This window comes from Bos taurus, chromosome 21 (assembly GCF_002263795.3).
Source record: "Bos taurus isolate L1 Dominette 01449 registration number 42190680 breed Hereford chromosome 21, ARS-UCD2.0, whole genome shotgun sequence".
In the NCBI taxonomy this organism is placed as follows: Eukaryota; Metazoa; Chordata; class Mammalia; order Artiodactyla; family Bovidae; genus Bos; species Bos taurus.
Window position 1 is genome coordinate 56814558 of NC_037348.1, and position 23395 is coordinate 56837952.

Sequence of the window (23395 nt, forward strand, 5' to 3'; positions counted from 1 at the left end):
TCTTTGTATGCTAATGGGAATGGTACATCGGTGATTCATTGGTGATGCAGAAGGAGGGGATGACTGAAGAAGTTATGGAGAAGATAAACAGGAGTGGGGTTCGGAGCACACACGCAGGATTGGCCTTGAATGAGAGCTGGGCTATTTGTTCTGAATGATGGGAGACACAACAGTGTATGTGCAGATAGGTTAATGTAATAGCTGTGGTATCTGGAAAATGTGGAGTTACTGTCTGATTATTTTTGTCTTCTAATTGAGGAATGAGGTGAGATTATCAACCTAGTAGGGTGGAGGGAAGGATGTGTGATGCTTGAGCAGAGAAGAGATGTGAAATGATGGTCTCAGATGGAAAGTCAACCTACTAAGAAAAATCAGATTGGTAGGTAGGACATAGCGCCTGTTTGAGATCTTTGGCCATGAATTTAAAGAGCAAATAGCATAGTTGTGTGACTGGCTTTTTCCCCCTCTGGCAGCATTGAGCTGCTAGAAAAAACAAGGTACATGATTGGAATGAGTGAGGGTTAGGATTTTGCCAGACTTATACAAAGAAGGACTAGAGCTGCAAAACACTTGAGTATTTGCAAAATAATCAAGATGGCTCGTGGATCCATATAACTTAAGTGGAGACAGGAGGTGGTCATGGACAGTGAAAAAGTAGTCAGTAAATACAGTGAGGCCAAAGGGTTTTTGCAGTGGGAATTCTGGAGTAGGGATGGTGGGAGTGAGACAGGGAGATCGTTGAAAGTGAAATTTTGAAAGTGCTACAGTTTATTGGTCATGATAAGGTCATGGTTGTGACTGTGGTGCTGGGTGGCTGAAGTGAAAAGAAGACTATTGGAGTTGAGAAGGTCAAGGAGAGAAGAGTTCAGTAGTGCAGCTCCTCAGAGGAAGCCTGAGTCAGGAACTAAAGTCCTCCATTAATGGGGAAGGACCGGAAAGGCTCACAGCGAGCTGGCTGGGCAGCACGAGTTCAGCGGGACTCGAGTATTTCCAGGAAGGAGAAGACATGGACTGGAGGCTGCAGTGATGATCAGGGAGCACATGCTTCCTGCTTTTGAGGTCAGGGAATCCAGGAGAAAAAAGGCCTCTTGAGAAGGCTGGAGGAGATACAGTATCATTTGAGAAGAGCTAGGTTTCTGTCAAGATTTGCAGATGAGGAAAACCTTCGGAGAAGAGGGTGAAGTTCTCTGTGAGTAATGGTTCCAGGGGGAATACTGAAAGGATTTGGAAGGCAGAAGAGGTAGTGAATTGGTCCCACCAGGTGGACTTCGGTGATGATGGACAACCTCAGAGTCTTGGGTCTTTGGCTGTGACCGAAGGATGGGAGATGTGGTGACAGTCTGTTAAGAAAGCTGGGCACTTTACCTTAATTTGTTGATATGACCTTGGGCAGATGTTGAAGGATCATCAGATGTGCAATGACCTTCTCTCTCTTTTTTTTCACATAATAATAATTTTAATAATAGATACTATAGAGTAACATTAACAGTAATGAAAAGGCACATTAATTAGAGGGAGGTCTAATAACTTAGAAAACTTTTGAATCTTCCAACATCCCCTTTTCTTCTAAGCACTCTTGCCGGGGACCAGCCCCGGCTGATCCAGGGTATTCGAAGGAGAGACGGCGTAGGCGAAGATCAGGAGACAATTGCTTAATTAAATGTTAATTAAGGATATAAAGAGTAATAGAATGAGGATAGCTCAGTAAAATTCAGTGAAGAAAAGAGGCTGAAATAAGGATAGCTCAGTGAGGAAATTCAGTGGAGAAAAGAGGCTGAATAATTCAGCCAGAAGGTAAGAGAAAGAACGACATGGTGAGACCAAGTTTCGGTGAACAAGGCCCGTACTTTATTTTCCAAAGTAGTTTTTATACCTTAAGTTATGCATAGAGGATAATGGGGGAAGGGGTAGAGTCTTGCAGCAAACCAGGCTTTCTTCCTGCAAACTTATCATATGCAAAAGCTTAGGTGATTTGCATCATCTTCTGGCCCAGAGGCCTGTTAACATTTTAAGACCTTTTCTTCAGAAAAGGTATTTTTCTCTAAAGGTGATTGGTCAGGAGCCACCCTCCAAAAGCATTAGATAAAGTTGCATTCCTACAGAGCAAAGGTGTGGTGGGCTATAACAAGAAAAAGAATTAACTCAAGGGTCCCAGGTTACAAACATTAAAGCTACTACTTACACCAATTATATTAATCAATACACTGCCAGGGACACAGCAGGTAAGGGATATGGAGACTTAGCAGCAAACATTGGCCCAACAAGTGAAAATCCCTTCACCAATACAATTTCTAATCAATCTTTTAACTACTCAAAAGAATCTGTGTTTAGACAGTTTAGAACATCTCCTGCCTCTCACAGTTGGGAGGCTCTGAACAATCACATGTGGCCGGAAAAACCTATTCAGGCAGGCTAGAGGATTTCCAAAGGAGTTTGTAGGTTAAACACTGTCACACCCAGGAATTATTAACTGGAGCTGTAAGCTAACTTTTTTCAGAGAGGTAGTGGGGGACAGCCCCCCGTAAAGTCAGAGGTGTAGGTGAAAGCACAAAGCAGAAAGTAGGCAGACTCTGGTTTTGGGGGTATATGCTCGAGAATTTCCAGGGAGACTCCTGAGGCTTGATCCCGCCTTTGCGTATGCCAAGCCTCCTTCCTCATGACCTTTGCCAGAGGCGGAGCTCGCTCCCCGAACACTCTAAGGATAAAGAACTGTGAATGAATAACTCTCTTACTTGCATAGTTAATCAGAAAAGGCAAATTTATTTTAAGAACCTAAGATCTGAAATCTTGCTGTGGAGTTGTGCTTTGCTAATGAATGTTTTTAATAACATCTATATAGTAGCACACAATTCTGGGTCCTAAATCCCAACAGATGTTTTTATGTTGTATCTTCTTGAAATACGTAGTAAGTATCCCAACTGTATTCCATCAGATATGTTTTGAACACCTACTATGTGTCAGATTCTCTTCAGGAAGTGCAAACTATAAGGTACTACAGTTGTTTTCCAGTTGCTCACATTCCAGTGCAAGGCTTCTTAACAAAATTCCCTGAAAAATATGTGAATTGCTACGTGTATATGGACCTTTTTGTTTTTTTAAGGACTGAGGGGAGCAGGAAAGATCCGTAGCTTTTTATCACATTGTCAAGTGGTTCTTTAAGGACCACTGGTTTAGTAGTAGAGAAAGACACATAAACTTGCCATCTCAGAGCAAAATAAAGGAGGAGCAAATGCACCTTGAAGAATAAGTTCACTAGTTTAGTACGCTACATTTATTTATTGAGAAACTTGGTAGTCTCCATTCTAGGTAATTTATACATTATTTAAAATCTTCCAACATCCTTTTAATGTATATATTAATATTCATATTTTATAGGATACATAAGTGAGGGAAAATTTAGCTAACCTGCTCAGAACAATATAAGTATAGATTCAAATACCGGTCAGTCTGATTCCAAAACCTGCTACTTTTCATCAAACCACATTGGGGTGGGCCACTGAAGGACTTATAGAGGGTGTAAGATTATGTTTGTACCTTCACACTTAGCAATGATGGAAATAGGTCTTTAAAATGACTCTGTTTTTATGTTTAACTGTGTTTTTATTTCTGTTGAAAGAACTTTTTGGATTGTTGTTGTTAGACCGAAAAAAATGACATCTATTATCAAATTAACTACCCTTTCTGGGGTCCAAGAAGAATCTGCTCTTTGCTATCTTCTCCAAGTCGACGAGTTTAGATTTTTATTGGACTGTGGCTGGGATGAGCACTTTTCTATGGATATTATCGATTCCCTGAGGAAGTAAGTTACTGTTAATATGTCTACACTTTTAGTAAATCAGCTTCTCTTTTCCACGCTGTAATACTATTTTGATGTTACACAGTGTTTGCTGTTTTGCTCTAAAATTTTAGTTGAAAGTAAAACAGTTTTATTTAAACTGAAGAACCAAATAATGACTTTTTATTTGCGTAGTTTTGATTGACTTGTAAGCTGTGTTTATTGAATGTCAGCAAAATCTTAAGTTAATTGTTACTGGATAAATGGATCTCAGTAGAAATTTTTGCACCCTAATTTTAGAAAAGAGCAAAATTAAGTTTATAAGAATTTGAAGAGAGGAAAACTGTACTTGTAAAAGTTCTTCAGTCAGATCAAATTAGCTTATTTTCTTTTAATCTTTTGATGCTTAGACATTTGAGAATTGGTGCTTAGAATAAAGCCCATGAGATTCAAAAGGATCTAATCCATCAAAGAAAGATTTAGTTGTGTTAGCAGTATTGTACTAATTATGGAATGAACGAGAACTTAAATATTGAAAAAACTTAGAACTTACAGCAAAACATTTTTTTCTTATTTCTTTTGTTAATGAGAATATATTATTCATTGACTGAAGTTACACTATCATGAATATACTGTCAGTCATTATGCTAAAAAGCTGAGACAAAAATCCATAATAAATATGTGGCCTTTTAAATGTCCTTTCCTTAACAGTTTCTTAAATCCTGAGTTCTTGAACTTTAATAGTATATGAGATAGACTCTTGAAATCAGTTTACGTGTAGTGTCTACTGTTTTCCTTCCTTTTTTAAAAAAACGTGTCTAGACACTGTATATTTATGTGCATCTCATACCACAGTTTTGATCTCTATGAGGACAGGGGTAGTACTAATTGAAATTCATAGGTAACGTAATTTTAGCTCTCAGTTGAGCATGGGGTCTCAAAGTCAGACACGACTGAGAGATTTCACTTTCACTTTCGCTCTTTTTACCCCATCATAGTCTTCAGCTCAGAATACTGAGAGGAATCAGAACTGGCAAATTAATTTTGAGTATCCTGCCTGTTCCTTTAGGAACAAGACTCAGTAATAGTCGTCTTGCTTGTGTTCTAGGCACGTTCACCAGATCGATGCGGTCTTGCTGTCTCATCCTGACCCTCTCCATCTTGGCGCCCTCCCCTATGCTGTTGGAAAGTTGGGTCTGAACTGCGCCATCTATGCAACCATTCCCGTTTATAAAATGGGACAGATGTTCATGTATGACCTTTATCAGGTAATTTAAGCAATTAAAAAACAACTGTTTTAACACCCTTGCAGTGATCATTTTTAACCTTTTATTTGTATTTTTTTTTTTAGTCCCGACACAATACAGAAGATTTTACACTCTTTACCCTAGATGATGTGGATGCAGCCTTTGATAAGATACAACAGTTAAAATTCTCTCAGATTGTGAATTTGAAAGGTAAAACATGGGTTCCAGTAGCAAATAATTGGACAAATGGTGTTTGAACTACTGAAAAGTACAAGGGAAATTTGTAGTAAACATTATAGGCACTATTGTCTGAAGAATAGAAAATCAGCATTTTTTCACAGGGAACTGTGAACTTCCCCAAAATCATCTGAATTTTAAAATATTCCAGGCTAAATTCTAATAAAATGTAACAGCTCAGGCCTCCTTTTCACGTTTAATTTAGGAAGACTTACTTAGTGATTACTGTATATAGTGCACGAAGGTAACATGGTCAGATTCTCGTCCAAAGAGCTCACAGTGAGGCTGAGGAGAAGAAGGAGCTCAGATGACTAAATGGAGTGAGGGGAGTGAGTGAAGTGCTGGGGCAGCACAGAGTAGAACATGACTGAATCCTAGAATTGAACATGAAAAAAGCTTGTCACTTAATTAGGACAGGAGGTCATATATACACACACATATATATATGTCCCTAAATATGTATTTATCATCTGTAGAAACAACTATTTAAATATTTTCCTAAATATGATACCATAAATATGAAAGAATGGTGCACAAATGGACTCTGAAGTTTAGCCAGGAAGTAACAGCACTTTGGCTGGTACTTAGTGTTCTATAGGATATATTCTTTACCATAATGAGATTTGAATTGTCAATTTAGAGATTAGCAAAGATGGAAACACTTCATAATTTATGTGCGCAATATGAGTAGTAAAGTTTATTAGTTCATACTAAGTTATTGAATAGTAGTGGCAATCTCTGGCCTTTTATTTTTCAAGCACAAATATTATGCACAGATGCATAATAAAATTATAAGGTGCCTCCATGAAGGTATGACTGGGGGACTGGAGGGTGAGACTTGCATTTCACTGTATGCCTTTTTACTTTGGAATTTTGTATCATTGTACATGTTACTTATTAAAGAATAGCTAATAATAAATGACTTTTCTTTGGACTTATAATAAGAAATCTGAGTATTGTCATTATCTTGTTGACCTAGGCAAAGGACATGGCTTGTCTATCACACCTCTGCCAGCTGGTCATATGATAGGTGGAACAATATGGAAAATAGTCAAAGATGGAGAAGAAGAAATTGTTTATGCAGTTGACTTCAACCACAAGAGGGAGATGTAGGTATATCAAGATAAAAGCTAATGGAAATGCTGGTCTTGCTTCATTGTTTGGAGGGAAATTTAAAAACAGTTTTCTTTAAACTAGAAATCTAGAGCAATTTAAAAGTACCAAGTAATAAATGTTTTCAAAGTTACTTAAAGTATTTGCATTGTAAGGAAAAAGTTTGATATGAGATAAAAGATACTGTTTTGAAATTTACATGCAAATATCTACTCTATAAAAGAAGTATCTCTCTGGAGATGTTGCATAGGAGATTAATTTTTATGCATCAAACTGTATTTTATATATTCTTGACTTGTTATTTAGAGGAACTTTGCGGGTGGGTTTTTTTTAAATTTTTGATAAAATTCATTAATACCATCTAATATAATGATTTAAAGTCAGACTTCCTTTAGAAGAGTGGGTAGCCTATCCCTTCTCCAGTGGATCTTCCTGACCCAGGAATTGAACTGGAGTCTCCTGCATTGCAGGTGGATTCTTTATCAACTGAGCTATCAGGGAAGTCAACTTAAAAGGGGACACAATAGTTTCATTTGAAAACTTCATTTTGTACTTACAGCATTTCTGTAAGATTGTTTTGGTTTCTTTTGTAATTTTTGTACATTAAGTACATAACTTTTATATTAGTATATAGTATCCTTAAGATCTTTTATATCATATTAAGAAACATTTAAGACTAATATGTTGAATTTTAGGCTCTTGTAATTACAGGTTAATGAGAAAAGATGGGTATTTGAGTGAATGATATTTGAACATTTTGGGAAAAACCTCATTTTATGTCTTTTTTATCACTTAATAAGATAAATTTCAGGTGGATTAGAATTAAATAGAAAAGGAACAATACTGGCGAGTCTGATCTCTTGATTTGGAAGACTTCGGTAAGCAGAAAGGAAATGGACCAAGTTATAAAGAAAGACTCTGCTTCATTTGATTACATATACGTTCAAAATGTCTGAAACAATAAACTAAGTCAGGGCTTCCCTGGTGGCTCAGTGTAAAGAATCCGCCTGCCAATTAGGAGACACAGGGTCAATCCCTGATTCGGGAAGATCCCACAGGCCATGGAGCAGCTAAGCCCGTGCACCACAACTACTGAGCCTGTGCTCTAGAGCCCAGGAGCTGCAACTACGGAGCCCACTTCTCGCAGCTACTGAAGCTCATGTGCCCTAGAGCCCGTGCTCCGCAGCGAAGAGAAGCCATAGCAATGAGAACCTGTGCACTGCAATTAGAGAGTAGCCCCCACTCCCTGCAACTAGAGGAAGAAAGCCCGTGCAACAGTGAAGACCCAGCAGAGCCAAAAATAAATAAATAAAAAATTTTAAAAAGACCTAAATTAAAAGACCTATAAACTAGGGAAAATATTTCCATAAAGTTGATCAAAGACTTATTTATAAGACCAGGTATTAATCAATCAGAAAGATACCAGTTGCAAAATGGACAAAAGTTATAAAGTCAAAAAAGAGAAAATTTAAATGATAATGATTTTTTAGAATTAAATACCGTTAAAATTGCTTTTAAATGGTAATGTTCTTCTGGGAATTATTTCATGAGTTGGTCACTGTTTCTGGTTGAACCTTTCTGGAAAAGGGAGAGCTTTCTCAAAAGGGTCAAACCTTTCTGGAAAGCCATTTAGCAATATTTTATATTTTAGTAAAAACACTTCTAGGAATGTGTCCTAAAGAAACAATTAGAAATGCAACAGAAGCTTTTTGTAAAAGTTTTCTTTGAGAGATTATTTATAATGACAAAAAAAAGTAACCTAAGTATCAATAAAGGGAAATGACCAAATATTTATTGTATACACACACAGAAGGCTTTTATAATTATTAAAAATTAGATTTAGAAAATGGTTTTAATGTCATGGGAGAAAACTAGGGTATAAACTGGATATATAATCATCTACATGAGATACCACTTTAGTAAAATACATACACAGATATATGCATAGAGAAATATGTACTTAGAAGGATATATACCAAAATACTATGGTGATTATCTTTGGGTGATGGTACTCTGGAAGAACTTAGTTTTCCTTTTCTGAATGTACTAGATTTTCTTATCAGTGAGCATGTAAACTGTTATAGTTAGAAGAGGAAAAAAACCTTAGAAAAAGGTTTTTTGGGTTTTTTTTTTTTTTTGGTAAGAAAAGCTGTTGTTTATTTGAAGTGATACAAAGTATTCCTGTTCTTCAACTTCCTTATAGCCACTTAAATGGATGTTCCCTGGAAATGCTAAGCAGACCCTCCTTACTTATCACAGACTCATTTAATGCTACTTATGTGCAGCCCAGGAGAAAGCAAAGAGACGAGCAGCTTCTGAGTATGTATTGCTTATGATCCTTTCTACAGAGCTGTGGAGGTGCATGGTAGTATGAATGGCTGTTGGACATTTTTCTTGTCATAAGAGATTGGCTAACTCTAGTATTTTTGAAAGAATATTTTGTAACCATATCAATATTTTTACAAAAAGGTGCTTTTGTTGGTTTGAATTTAACTTTCTTGGGATAGGCATAAAGGTTGGTTTCTTCCTGTTATTCAGCATATAGCTAGCTTTCCTTGTCCTCATTAAACGTCAGACAGCGTACTTTGATGTCTAGCGAACATCACAACATATAAAGATATCATATAAATACTAGAAAAATACTTATACTCAGAAAAATGAATGAAGGAGATAAATGAGGGTGTGGGTAGTCTGTGACTTTGGTGTTTGGGTGTTTTATACGCTAATACAGTAGGCAATGGCACCCCACTCCAGTACTCTTGCCTGGAAAATCCCATGGACGGAGGGGCCTGGTGGGCTGCAGTCCATGGGGTCACTAGGAGTCGGACACTACTGAGCGACTTCACTTTATTTTTTCACTTTCATGCATTGGAGAAGGAAACGGCAACCCACTCCAGTGTTCTTGCCTGGAGAATCCCAGGGACGGGGGAGCCTGTTGGGCTCTATGGGGTCGCACAAAGTCAGACACGACTGAAGTGACTTAGCAACAGCAGCAGCACAGTAGTCTTGGTTCTAAAGAGATGCATCCAGGCCATCCCTGGTTGCTTCTGCTCTGCTTGAGCCCTTTTATCTTTTATTCTGTTTTTGAAAGCTGCATTGGAATTCAACAGGGTAAATCGGATTCCAATTTCAACGTGTTTGAAACCACCACCTTCATTTATCTACTTAAAAAGTATGACTGATATACTATGTTACTCTAAGACGATTTTCAATTCTTGGATTTTTGTTGTTGTTGTTGTTTATTTTTGCTAGAGTTTGATTTGACTAGTTCCAAGCAGATTTTCATCTAGAAAGTCTTTTATTGTAAGAAGGAATGTTAATTTGTCTTTTATTCTATACGCACACATACATATAAAGCATGTATGTATTAAAGTATAAGTGTGTGTGTATAAACTTGGGAATTATGTTTCATAATGAAATTCATGGAGGTGAGAGGTGAGGTGAGGCAGGTGAGACCAGAGTGACCTGGAAACACAAAGCTGATTGCATTTGGCCTGTTAGCCCAATTTTCCCAATACATTATACAAATGTCATCTTCTGTGTGTACTATGGGTGGAAAGGGTTAGAAACCATGATTTATAATTTTTCAATTAAACAGTTAATGGCATTGTTATAAACCATAGTCTTAATAGTGAAAACATGAAGATAAAAGTTATCTTTACTCTTATAGCAAGATATTGGTATGTCCTATTGGGATTTTACATTCTTGTTTTCTAGCAAATGTCCTGGAAACACTTCGAGGTGATGGAAACGTATTAATAGCCGTGGACACTGCAGGCAGAGTTCTGGAACTTGCTCAACTCCTAGATCAGATTTGGAGAACTAAAGACGCTGGATTGGGTGTTTACTCGTTGGCGCTCCTCAATAATGTCAGCTACAATGTGGTGGAGTTCTCCAAGTCCCAGGTTTGTTCTCATGTGGTGTGTAATAAAGAAGTTTGCTGCAGAAATTGGATTTATGGAAAACAGTGTCTTAAATGCTCTTTGAATTTTCTTTTTCTGTTGAGGTTGATGATGATAATGATGATACAAACTAAAAATCAGCCACTTACTGTTATGTATTCTTTACATGTATTATTTCACTTAATCCTTAAATATCCTAGGAAGTAGGTTCTGTTTTTGTTCCCCTTTTACAGATTGGGTAAGTTGCTTCTCTAATGCATAGTATCACGATCTGTAAAATAGGGACAGAAATAGAACCCACCTCATAGACTCTAAATGTTAGAATTCATTTTTCTCTTCCTTTTGAATAAGCTCTTTTTCTTGAAATAGCAATGTCTTGGGTAAGATATTCATTTAGAACTTATATACTACCTTCTGAATAAGATTTAAGGTGACATAACTGAAACGTGTAAAATTACAGATTTTTAGGGATGAACATTTGGCTGAGAAGATTTGTTGGGAAATAGAAACAGACAATAAGCTACTTGTCAGCATGGTACAAATTTAAGCAACCATTGGTGGAAAAAAAGACTTAAGATGGAACTTGAACTCCTAAACTATTGTAGAATACATTCAAGTTATAATGCAGTATTTTCTAATTATTGCCATCTTTTCCCCCCATTATTAGGTTGAATGGATGAGTGATAAGTTGATGAGGTGTTTTGAAGACAAAAGAAATAATCCATTTCAGTTTCGTCATCTCTCTCTATGTCATGGTCTTTCTGACTTGGCTCGAGTACCTAGCCCTAAAGTTGTACTTGCCAGCCAACCTGACCTGGAATGTGGATTTTCAAGGGATCTCTTTATTCAGTGGTGCCAGGACCCTAAAAACTCGATCATTCTGACTTACAGAACTACTCCTGGGACTTTGGCACGTTTCCTAATTGATAATCCTTCTGAAAAAGTTACAGAAATAGAGGTAAGTGCTTGTGTGTGAACCTTATCTTGAAATTGTTTGCGGGATACGTTATGCATGATGTTTGTAACAGTCAGTGACCAAAAATAAAACCTGGAGTTGTTCCAGGATTTTTATCAGGCTGACAGTAGAGGGGCTTTAACAGCACACATTTCAGAGCTCCTTAATTGGAAGTTCTCAGTATCGAACCCTTCCATGGTACCGTTTGGAACCATACCCAGAGAGTATGCATATATACTGTATTCTCACTCTGAAAAATTCCTTTCACATTCTTCCCATAATTGAAATCTAGCTATTTCTTAAGATTTCTTTTTCCAGTAGCCTTCTCTTTCCTGCTTCATGTATTTGAGTGGCATAGGTGTCCTTGTTCTGCATTGTAGCTTTCAAGCTATTTCCTTTCCCTCTGTAGCTCATGCCATCAGAATTGAAAATAAGCTGACCTCTTCTTGTTCCAGACACGTACTATTCTCTTGGTCATTGTCCTTTATTGGTGACTTTAGACCCTGGTTCACGGCCTTCCTGTTCACGGCCTTCCTGTTCACGGCCTTCCTGTCCACTCACGCTCAGGACTCCATTCGTGATGACTTTAGCATCCATATGTATGATTTATCCAGTTCCTTGGCCCTCTCAGTTCCTTGATACTTTATTTCTTTTCTTTTTAAAATTGATAACACTTTATATCTTTGTGACCCTGTGGACTGTAGCCCCCCAGGCTCCTCTGTCCACGGGATTTCCCAGGCAAGAATACTAGAGTTGATTGCCATTTCCTCCTCCAGGGGATCTTCCTGACCCAGGGATCGAACCCCCATCTCCTCTGTCTCCTACATTGGTGGATGGATTCTTTACCACTGAGCCACCTGAGAAGTCCCGACACTTTATTTCTTAATTTTTTTCTTCCACTCCACCTCAGCCATCTCTTCCCATGATCGTGCAGTCCACTCCCATGGTCATACCTTTAACCTTGTTATGATCTACAGATTTCTCCTTCAAGCAGACCACTCTGGTCTCATAGCTGACTATCTCTGGTACTCCCATGCCAACAATGCTTTGGTCCCACTGGGACTTTGAATTCATGAACCTCATCACTTCTACTTAGTCCTCATTGCTGTATCTTCTGGTCAATGGTCCAGCATTATTTTGCAGACACCTTTCTTTTTATTTATTTATTTGAAGTATAGTGTGATTTACAATGATTCAAAGTGATTCAGTTTTACATATGTATATATATTTTTTTTCTCAGATTCTTTTCCATTGTAGATTGTTACAAGATATTGTTACAAGATATTTAACTCTTTTACCCTTCTTTCTGTTTATTGTACTTGCCTAGCAGACTCTAGTTAAACCATTTGCTTAATTCATGCCTATACTCAAGCAATCTGATGTTACTGGAGTTAAATACACTGTGTGGACAGGTTTCCCTTCACATTATTGACCTCACACGTCAGATAGGCACCCAGCACCAGCACTCCACATTCTGTGGGATAATGCTTCTCCCATTCTCCAGGAAGACAGTACCTTCTTTCTCCACGAATATCTTACAGCCCATCTCAGCCCTCACCTGTAGCACATGACCTTGTTTCAAACTTAACTGAGAAGTAGAAGCAGTCAGGGAGGAATTCTCTTAGCTTCTCCTCACTAAATAGCCTAACCTGTCCTGCATCCACATTGCAGCCTTGTCTCCTGTTACGGGAGCAACATTTAGCCAAACAACCCAAAAGCCAAGAGATCATTTTGCTTAGTAACCAACACATCGAATCTGCCAATTTTTCAAAACTAATATGATTTGTAAGGCTTCCCAGGTAGCGCTAGTGGTAAAGAATCTGCTTACCAATGCAGGAGATGCTAATTTGATTCCTGGAGAAGGAAATGGCAACCCACTCCAGTATTCTTGCCTAGAAAATCCCATGGACAGAGGACGCTGGTGGGCTATAGTCTGTGGGGCTGCAAAGAGTTGAACATGACTGAAGCGAATGGATACTGAATGGTTAATAGCAGCCATTCTTGTGCACACTTTTAGGTGATTACTGTTTATTTTGTCTTCATAGCAGTGATTTTAAGGAATGTTTAGTTTGTGAAAAGCTAAATAAATGGTAAGGGTATCTTAGTCTTTAACTCTGCTTAGTGCATGCATGCTAAGTCACTTCAGTTGTGTCCCTAACTCTGCGTAAGAAAAGCATAAATAGTAACTAAAATCTGATATACATTCACTATAAAAGCAGAATTGTTGAGGAAAGATTCAGAGCAGGCATATCAAAGTAAAATGTGCACTATCTTTTGGGCTATTTAATAGCTTAGAAATACAAAGTTAAAAGAAAACACAAAGTTCAAAACTTAAAACAGTTTCATCAGATATGAAATACTAAATTTGAAAATATTAATTACTGGAAATACAATGAAGGCTGGTATGCCATTTGAAGAATTAGTAAAAGACTATGAAAAGTGATTTAAGTTTGAAAAAGAAAATGACATTCTGAGCTGAAACTTGAAAATGTTTTAGGTTTTTAATATTTTGGTAAGTAATACTTACGTCTAGGGTCTTTGCCCTCTCACCTTGTTAGGGATATTTCTTCTGTGGTTATCCTTTTTCTCTCCATTATCTATCACCTCTTTCCTTTATCACATCCAAAGTAATTTTTACTGTTGCTTTTCCCCCATTCCCAAGCTTGTTCTTTTCTGAGTCTTCCTCATCTCATGGAATAGCACTTTCCACGTACTTACTCAAGCTCTAAGTATAGATAATTTTAAAACATTCATTGACATATAATACATACATATAATATAAAGTTTGTGTATTGTAAGCAAACAGCATGATAAATTTTCACAGATTGAACACACCTGTTCTAGCTTATACCCAGATCAGAAATAAACTATTACCAATTCTCCCAGATGCCCCCTTCCTCATCCTCCCTATCTTTCCAAGGGTAACCACTTTCCAGACTTCCAGTACATAGACTATTAAAATTTATTTTCAATTCCTTTTCTCTCATTGTGTGTGTGTTAGTTGCTTAGTCGTGTCTGACTCTTTGCGACCCCTTTGAGTATAGCCTGCCAGGCTCCTCTGTCTATGAAATTTTCCAGGTGAGAATACTGGAGTGGGTTGTCATTTCCTCCTCCAGTGGATCTCCTCGACCCAAGGGTGGAACCTGTGTCTCTTGAGTCTCCTGCATTGGCAGGTGGTTTCTTTACCACTGGCGCCACTTGGGAATTTTCTGTCATTACCCATGTCCAATCCAGGAGCAATTCCTATTGACTTGACTTCCAGATATATCCTAAATCTGTCTGCCTTTCTCCAGCTCCACTCCTGTCATGGTAAGGGTCTTGCCTGGGCTGTGCAGTGGTTTCCTAATTGATGTCACTGTTTTTACTTTTATGCTCCCTTAAATGCTTTATTCTCGTAGCAGCCAAAGACATGTCTTTTCCTTTCTCTCTGTTTCTCTCTCTCTCTTGTTTTATCATTTTAAAACTACATAACATGAAATTTACCATCTGAACCACTTTTAGGAGTCCAGCACAGGAGTGTTAACTGTGTGAACACTGGTGTGCAACAGACCTCTAAAACTTTTCAGCTTGTAAAACCCAAGTTCTGTTACCATTGAACAACCCCCAAAGGCATCTTTTAAAAATTTATCATTTCGTGTCACTCCCTTGCTTGAACCCTCTGGTGACTTCCTTCTCTTTGAAAAAAACTCCAGACTCCTTTCCCAGGGTTGCAAGATCCCACTGACCTGATCTCCGTCCACTTTTCTGACCGTATCTCATTCTGCTTTCTTTATGCTCCACACTGCTTCATTGCATCAGGGGCTCCTTCTGCCTCTCATGTTCCTTCACAGCTTTGCACTTGTTTACTCCTTTACTCAAGTCTCAGTTGAAAGGCCACCTCCTCAGGTAGGCCTCTGACTACCAGTCTACTACTCAGTTGCCAACCCATCACATTATATTCCCTAGTGTCATTACTATCGAATATTTTTTCATGAGAAAGGGATCTTGTTTTTTTATATCCACTAGTACATGGAAGGTCCTCAGTAAATGTGTAGGTTAAATTCATGAAACACCAGATGAGTGAATATGTAATAAACCAGGCTTCTGATCATGTTAGATAAGAGTTTACTCTATGTTTTTTTTTTCATCTACATTTATCCTTCTCTAGAGTCAAATCTTATGCATTTAAAAAGAGCAAAAACAGTAAATGAATAAGGATTAATGAATTGGAGTAGATTTGATTAAGAAAAAGGAATAATTTGGAGACAATCCAGTGAAGAACTAGGAAGAAAAAAGCTTAGGGTTGATTATCCTAGAAATCTGCTATTGAATTTAGCCGTTAATTTCAGCTATCTTACGTGAAAATAAGATGGAAAGTAAAATTTATTATAGCAGTAGGCATAAGCTAAATCATGGGGTAAATGTTTTGTTCAAGTTTATTTGTGGTTAAAACAGACAGCTGTGTAAATTGCTTAGTGTGTACTACAGGAAAATAATGATATTTTTCTAAATTGAACTTACATTCAAGTATACTGCTAGGTAAATGTGAGATGCCAGAGGTAACATGTAAATCACTCTTTCATCCTACATAGTAGAATCACTTGATTTGGTTTAATTTTTTTGTTACTTTTTATTGTAAAATAATCTGAAAGTTAACAGAAAAGTTGTAAAAAATAGTATACCCAGATTTCCCAGTTGTCAGCATTTTATTGGCTTTGCCTTATGACTTCTTCATACACATACAGACACAGTGCTGCTGCTGCTAAGTCGCTTCAGTCGTGTCTGACTCTGTGCGACCCCATGGACTGCAGCCTACCAGGCTCCCCCGTCCCTGGGATTCTCCAGGCAAGAACACTGGAGTGGGTTGCCATTTCCTTCTCCAATGCATGAAAGTGAAAAGTGAAAGTGAAGTCGCTCAGTCGTGTCCGACTCTTAGCAACCCCATGGACTGCAGCCTTCCAGGCTCCTCTGTCCATGGGATTTTTCCAGGCAAGAGTACTGGAGTGGGGTGCCATTGCCTTCTCGCATACAGACACAGTATGAGATACTTTTTTGAAAGTAAGCTGCAGATATTCCATCATTACCTCTAGACACAGCAGTATGCAATACCTAGAAATGAGGACATGCTCCTGTAAGACTGTATATTTATGATACATCACTTGAAATAAGGAAATAAGCACTGATATCATACTGTTGATATTAATACTATTTCATCCACTGACCCCACTTGACTCTTGGTAATTGCTCCAACTGTGGCCTTTCCTTTTTGTTTGGAATCCCATCCAGGATGACACTTTGCATTTGTTGTCAAGACTTGATATTTTTGAAGCATGTATGTTCTAGATTTTTTTTTCTATTCACATACAAATATCTATATGATTTTTTTTTTTAAAGAAATGGGACCAAATTTTCCACATATTTTTGAATAATGAAGGTTGCTACAGATTTACCTTATTCAATACTTGGTATAATAAACTTTAAAATGTTCTTGAATAAGTGATTGAATTATTTCTAGTGATTCTTTAATAATACGTTATGTATACGTACTTTGATTATTTAATCCAGTGGTTCCCAAAAGCATGGTGCAAGGAGCCCTGGGGGCTACCCGAGACCCTTCTATGGAGTCCATCAGTTGTTTTTCACGGTGATATTAAGATGTTATTTGTCTTTTACTGTGAAAGCAGTGGTGGGTAGAGTGCTGGTGCCTTAGCGTAAATCAGGCCTGTGGCATCAAGCAGGTTAATCACTGCATTTTTCATCACCATACACTTGTCATTGAAATAAAGTTGCAGTTAAGAATATCCTTGATGAAGCAGTGAAAGTTATTTACTTTTATTCAACTTACAAACTTTTATTCAACTTTAATAAAGTTATAACTTTATTAAATCCTTTTAAAAAGAACTTCTTAAAATAATCTTGGTGTCAAGATGGGAAGTATACAGAATCACTTGTGTTATATACTAAGTTGGCCAAGAGTTTATTTGAGTTTTTCCCTAACATCGTACAGGAAACCCAAATGACTTTTTTTGGCCAACCCAATATGATGTTTGTCTTGAAGAAATCACTTGGTTAATTGCTTGAGTTGTTGAGTTAAACTAGCTACTTTATTTCCTGGAACACCAGTTTTACTTGAAATGACGTGGTTATTCAGACTTGTGTATTTGGCAAATATTTTCCCAAAAAAGAATAATTGAGCTTGTGACTCTAAGGAAAACAATTGATAGCATTTCTTGCCTCAGTCTGATAAAATTGAAACTTTCAAGTGAAAAGTAGCATTTTGGAAAACTTAGCCTGTCATTGTCAGATTGACAACATCACTTTTCTGGTGAGATGGTAGTGTTATTTGCAAATGTTGATTTTTAAAAATATTGTCAAATTTGTATAATATTGTGTAATTTATGAACTAATATTCATAAGTTAATGAACTTAACTGTGTGACTTAATGAACTAATATTTTCCAAATATCTAATGCATGAAGTTGCAAAGTAATGTACAAGTAAAAAGTCCAGTCAAAATGTAAGATCAATCAGTAAATTTTACTGTAACAAAGTACAGAAGTTATGGGTATGATTAAAGATTCCCCATTACAACTAGCCTTTAAGAAACCACCACTTTTTGAGTTTTAATGTAATATCAAAGAAGAATATTCATGAAAAGGCTATTTAAAAATTTTTCCAGCTATTCATCTGTGTGAGGCTGGATTTTCTAAATATACTTACTTTAACCAAAACGATATATGGCAAGAAGCAGAATGTGAGAATCCAACTGTCTTCTATTGAGCTAGATATTAAAGAGACTTGCAAAAATGTAAAATAATGCCATACTTTTTACTATTTTTTTTCTTGCTTTGGAAACTATCATCTTTTGTGAAAAATGATGTTAACATTAACATGATATGAGTGATTTTATTTTTAATGAACAAATAAATTTTTAAAAATCTCTCAGTTTTAATTTCTGATATGGTAAAATATGAATAAATATAACCTACAAAAAACAAAAGTTCTTCAGGCTTCTCAGTCATTTTTAGGAGTTTAAAAAGAGATGCGTGGAGAAGGAAATGGCAACCTCTTCTAGTATTCTTGCCTGGGAAATCTCACAGTCAGAGGAGCCTGATGGGCTACAGTCCAGGGGGTTGCAAAGAGTCAGACACAACTTAGCAACAACAGCAACAACAACACACAGTCAGGTAGATCGTGACTTGGGGAGATACTTCTTGATGGAATCGTGGCATAAAATGGAGAGTGATACGACATAGCAATATGGAATATGGAGTTTTAAAAGAAATTAAAATGTGTGTATAGAATGTGCTGTGCTGTGCTGTGCTTAGTCGCTCAGTCATGTCTGACTCTTTGCAGCCCCATGCACTGTAGCCCAGCAGGCTCCTTTGTCCATGGGGATTCTCCAGGCAGGAATACAGGAGTGGGTTGCCATGCCCACCTCCAGGAGATCTTCCCAACCCAGGGTTCGAACCCAGGTCTCCCACAGTGCAGGCGGATTCTTTACCCTCTGAGCCACCAGGGAAGCCCATATATAGAATGAGTGTTCCAAATATTCAAATAATAAGGGCTGGGGCTAAAGAGAAAAAAAAAATAAAAAGAGATCAGAAGATTTGAGGACTACTGATTAGATCATTCCATGCTGATGGATTTTAAAGTTGTGTCCAGTTTTCCAGTCTTGTAAACATTGCTGCCATGTACTTTTTTTCCCCTCACGTGTGTGTGATCGTTTCAGTAGATAACTTCCTAGAAGTGCTGTGTTAAAAGGATAGGTACATTTTTAGTTTTAGATGTTGACAAATTGCTTTCTAACATAGTCGTTGTAATTTTCCCCTAGTGGATGGAAGTAACCTTTCCCTATTAGTAATTACTACAGCCAATTTCATAAATTAAAAGATGGTTTTATATTAAAAATTTTTGCATTTTTCAAATATCATTTGGGTCAAGTGGTAGAGAATCCACCTGCCAGTGCAGGAAATGCAGGTTTGATCCTTGGGTTGGGAAAAACCCCTGGAGAAGGAAATGGAAACCCACTGCAGTATTCTTGCCTGGAGAATCCCATGGCCAGAGGATCCTGGTGGGCTACAGTCTATGGGTTGCAAAGAGTCGGACATGACTTAGCAAATAAACAACAACAACAAAAATTATTAGTAAAATTGGATATGTTTTCATGGCTATGAATAATTTTTCTTATTTTATAAAGTGCTTGTATATCATTTTGTCCTGTTTTTACGTGTTGACCATCTTTTCCTTAACATATTTGGAAGAGCTCTTAGGAAAAAGTAGCTTCTGATAGTCAAATAGTGCTGCAGATAATTTTCTCCGTTTCTTTTCATTTCATGAGATTAGAATATCAGAGTTTTTTCCCCTCGTTACCATATTTATTCACCTTTTCTTTTCAGTTTTGTGTCATTTGTAGCTCTCACCTACACCAAGTTATAAAAATACTTTTCTGTATTTTCTTTGCCTGATTGGTGATTTTTAACCAGTTTGATTTAAATTAAACCCATCCTAGAAATGTGACAGCTCAATTTTAGTACTAATCTAAATAGGACCTGTGATTGCACATAATAGAAACTTGAATATTTCAGAGGAAAATTTAGTTTAAAGATGATGAAGCAATTTAGAGATGTAATGTATTTCTCACACCCCACTGCCTTAACCTCCTCGTATTAATACTTCCTTTCATCTGCTATTTTTCTGTAGTTGAGGAAACGTGTGAAACTTGAAGGGAAAGAACTTGAAGAATACTTGGAAAAAGAGAAACTAAAGAAAGAAGCTGCTAAAAAGCTCGAGCAGTCAAAAGAGTAAGTTGTTTTCAGGCAGATTAGAAGTTTTTATAATTTGAGAATGTGTTTCTACACAAAAATGTTTAATTGAAAATATTTAAATTTTCTTTTGACTTTATTGCTTTCAATACATCTTTCCAGTGGTGCTAAATTCTAAATTCTTTTCAGCGCTAATGTTAGCATGTATTTATTAGTTGGCCTGTTATCAATTGGCAGTTTACACTATATTTCACAAAATAGCAGTCCAATAATACTGTCATTAGCATTGAATTAACATTGACTTTTAATTTAAGAATAATTTTATAAATATTAATTAAAAATCATTTGGGGACTTGCTGATCTCTACCTTTTCACAAACTCCTTAGGGCGGACATAGATTCCAGTGATGAGAGTGACGCTGAGGAAGACATTGACCAGCCATCAGCGCATAAGACCAAGCATGACCTGATGATGAAAGGCGAAGGCAGTCGTAAAGGAAGTTTCTTCAAACAGGCTAAAAAGTCTTATCCTATGTTTCCTGCCCCAGAAGAAAGAATTAAATGGGATGAATATGGAGAAATCATCAAGTACGTGAGCAAAACAAGCTTTTCTTGCTTCTAGATTGGAGGTAGTAACTGTGTTGTCATTTGAGCTCAATGAATTTGGTCCTTCTGGTTATCATGTATGTAGTTTCTGAGTATCTCAGCTTGAAAGATACAGAAGACTTTTAATTTAAAATGTAAGGTTGAGGAACATCTAGAAAGTTACTATTAAAGGAGAACTGATAACTTTGTTACTTAGGTATGTAAAATGTTTTAAAAAGATGACCACTATTCTTTCCCCTCTCCCCACTTAAAAAGAGAGGTAAGGGACATGCAGGGCTTCCCAGGTGGTGCTGGTGGCAAAGAACACCAATGCAGGAGACCTAAGAGATGTGGGTACGATCCCTGGGTGGAAAGATCCCCTGGAGGAGGGCATGGCAACTCACTGCGGTATTCTTGCCTGGAGAATCCTATGGACAGAGGAGCCTGGCAGGCTGTGATCCATAGGGTTGCAAAGAGCTGGATACGACCGAAGTGATTCAGCACGTGCACAAGGGACATGCGTTGGAAAAAGACGTATGACAGGAGGAGCTTCTGACAGCTGGAGTTATGTTAAGTTGCGGAAATGGGTTATGTTTCAAGTATTGCATACCTGTTTTAGTTATAAGAGGAATAGGAGATACCATGAGTGGAACCGTGGAAAATCTATCTACACCGTTAGAAAAACAACTGAAATCACATGTTCGAATCACAAACTTAAAAACACTATTGTCCTGAATAAAGATCAGTAAATGTCAGATGTGTGCACAACGTCTTTCACAGTTTGGTCTCTCCCTACTTTCCTATTATATTTCTCTATATTTCTGTTACACTAGTGTGTGTTCGGAGAAGGCAATGACACCCCACTCCAGTACTCTTGCCTGGAAAATCCCATGGATGGAGGAGCCTGGTGGGCTGCAGTCCATGGGGTCGCTAAGAGTCGGACACGACTGAAGCGACTTAGCAGCAGCAGCAGCAGTGTGTGTTCTCCATTCTGGTGGTACCAGCCTTCTCTCAGTTTCCTCCTGCTCAGCCTTTTCTTTTTTTCTTAATTGGAGTATAATTGCTTTACAATGTTCTGTTAGTTTCTGCAGTATAATTAAGCGAGTCTGCTACATGTAAACATATATCCCCTCCTTCCTGACCTCCCTCCGACTGCCCCTCAATCCCACCCATCTTGGTCTTCATGGCTACTCAGCTTTTTCATGTCATGCATTTACACATTTCTTTCCTTCAGCCGTGCTCCACCTTCCCACCCCAGGCTTTCAGGCTGCTGAGTCTGGCCTCACAAACTCTGGAAAGCTTCCCTCTTCTCCCCCGCCACCCCAACACAGTTACCTCCCTCTCTTGTACCTTCTTTGTTCTCCTTTAATGGTATCTTGAGCATATGGTCTTAGGTCATCCTTGGGTTTAATTAGGAAAATTCTACTGTTTATTTGGCCCTCTAAAGTAGTAGGGAAAAAAGCTGACAATCTAAACAGTGCTGGAGAGTTTGCTCACCGCTTCACTTAATTAGCGCCAGTCTGTTTAGCGTATGGACAGGGCTCTTTAGCTTCAATTTTCTTATCTTAAAAATGGAGGCAAGAATAAAATAGGTTGTGCGTTTAAGGCACTGAGCATAGCACCTGACTCGCAGTAAATGCATGTTAGGTGGTTGCTGCCTGCCATCGTTGTGTGGATTACAGTTGGCAATGCGCTACAGTTGCTCTGTGGGTTACAGTCAAAGATACTGGGCTCCTGCAGCAGTCTGGGTGCTGGTGGTAGAGGCCTGGATTGTCAGAGAGGAGTGTGAGGGGATTTGGGGCCAGGGCATGATAAATACTGAGATTAGACAGAGTGTTTAAAAAAAAAAAGTTTGCCTTTTAATTTTAACATAGAACTCTCTCTGATACTCAAAAATAAATGTGCTAGTAGTTTGTTGAAATAAAAGTGAGGGCTTTTGAGGGAGCTAATGATTTGTGTCTTGGTCTTCTCTGTAATAAGCAAAAATGGAGAGTCCTCTGCTTTCATCAGGCAGGGAAGGAATAATGGGTGAGGGGGCATCTTAGCGAAACTAAAGGAGACCTGAGATTTGTGAGACTGGAAATTGACAAGAGAAACCACAGAAATTGAGAAAATGAATTACTGGAACAAAGGAAGGCCAGGTTGCAGTAGTACTTGCGGCAGCCACTAAGGTCTCTGAATGGCCTGTCTAGGTAGGGCCTTTTCGCTCCTCACATGGTGTGTTTTAAAGTGTACTTAAAGAACCTAATACATGCTGTCATTCGATTACTGAAATTGTGAAGTTGCACTGACTTTGGATCAAATGTATATTTGAATCTTGAGATATGTGAGGAGTCTAAAAATTGTGCCATCTACTAATTGGTTGTATATATTAAATAATACTAGCTTGCTTGTTACTACTTCTAATTAGAGGCTTATTATTTAGACCAGAGGATTTCTTAGTGCCAGAACTTCAAGCTACTGAAGAAGAAAAAAGCAAATTAGAGTCTGGCCTGACAAATGGAGACGAACCCATGGATCAGGATTTATCTGATGTTCCTACTAAGTGTATTTCTACAACAGAATCTATTGAAATAAAGTAAGTGCTTTTGTTGCATTTTGCAAATGGATTACAAAGTAAAATTTCAAGTACTTGAATTATATAATTGACATTGTTTCAGAGGTTATATTTCTGAATATTCACTAGCAAGTTTGTGCTTAGTTAATTTTTTTCTTCTTGTGATATATGGGAGTTTTTCCCTTTATTAATGATACTGGAATGCCAAAGTGAATTGGTGGTGAGGAGGGGGTTAAACTTCACATTGTACATTTATATGAAGAAACATTCTTTCTGGTGTTT

General features: G+C 37.7%; 1 protein-coding gene across 2 annotated transcripts in view; it reads left to right on the top strand.

Moving 5' to 3' along the window:
* The window catches only part of CPSF2 (cleavage and polyadenylation specific factor 2), a 36566-nt gene that overhangs the window by 5510 nt on the left and 7661 nt on the right, over window positions 1–23395 (top strand). For both annotated transcript variants that reach the window (XM_005222127.5, NM_175808.2), the window contains 10 exon segments: window positions 3617–3799; window positions 4884–5043; window positions 5127–5232; window positions 6239–6368; window positions 8576–8691; window positions 10090–10277; window positions 10942–11232; window positions 19911–20011; window positions 20359–20559; window positions 22982–23134. In XM_005222127.5, the coding sequence (XP_005222184.1) occupies window positions 3651–3799; window positions 4884–5043; window positions 5127–5232; window positions 6239–6368; window positions 8576–8691; window positions 10090–10277; window positions 10942–11232; window positions 19911–20011; window positions 20359–20559; window positions 22982–23134 (1595 nt within the window). In that variant the 5' untranslated portion in view covers window positions 3617–3650.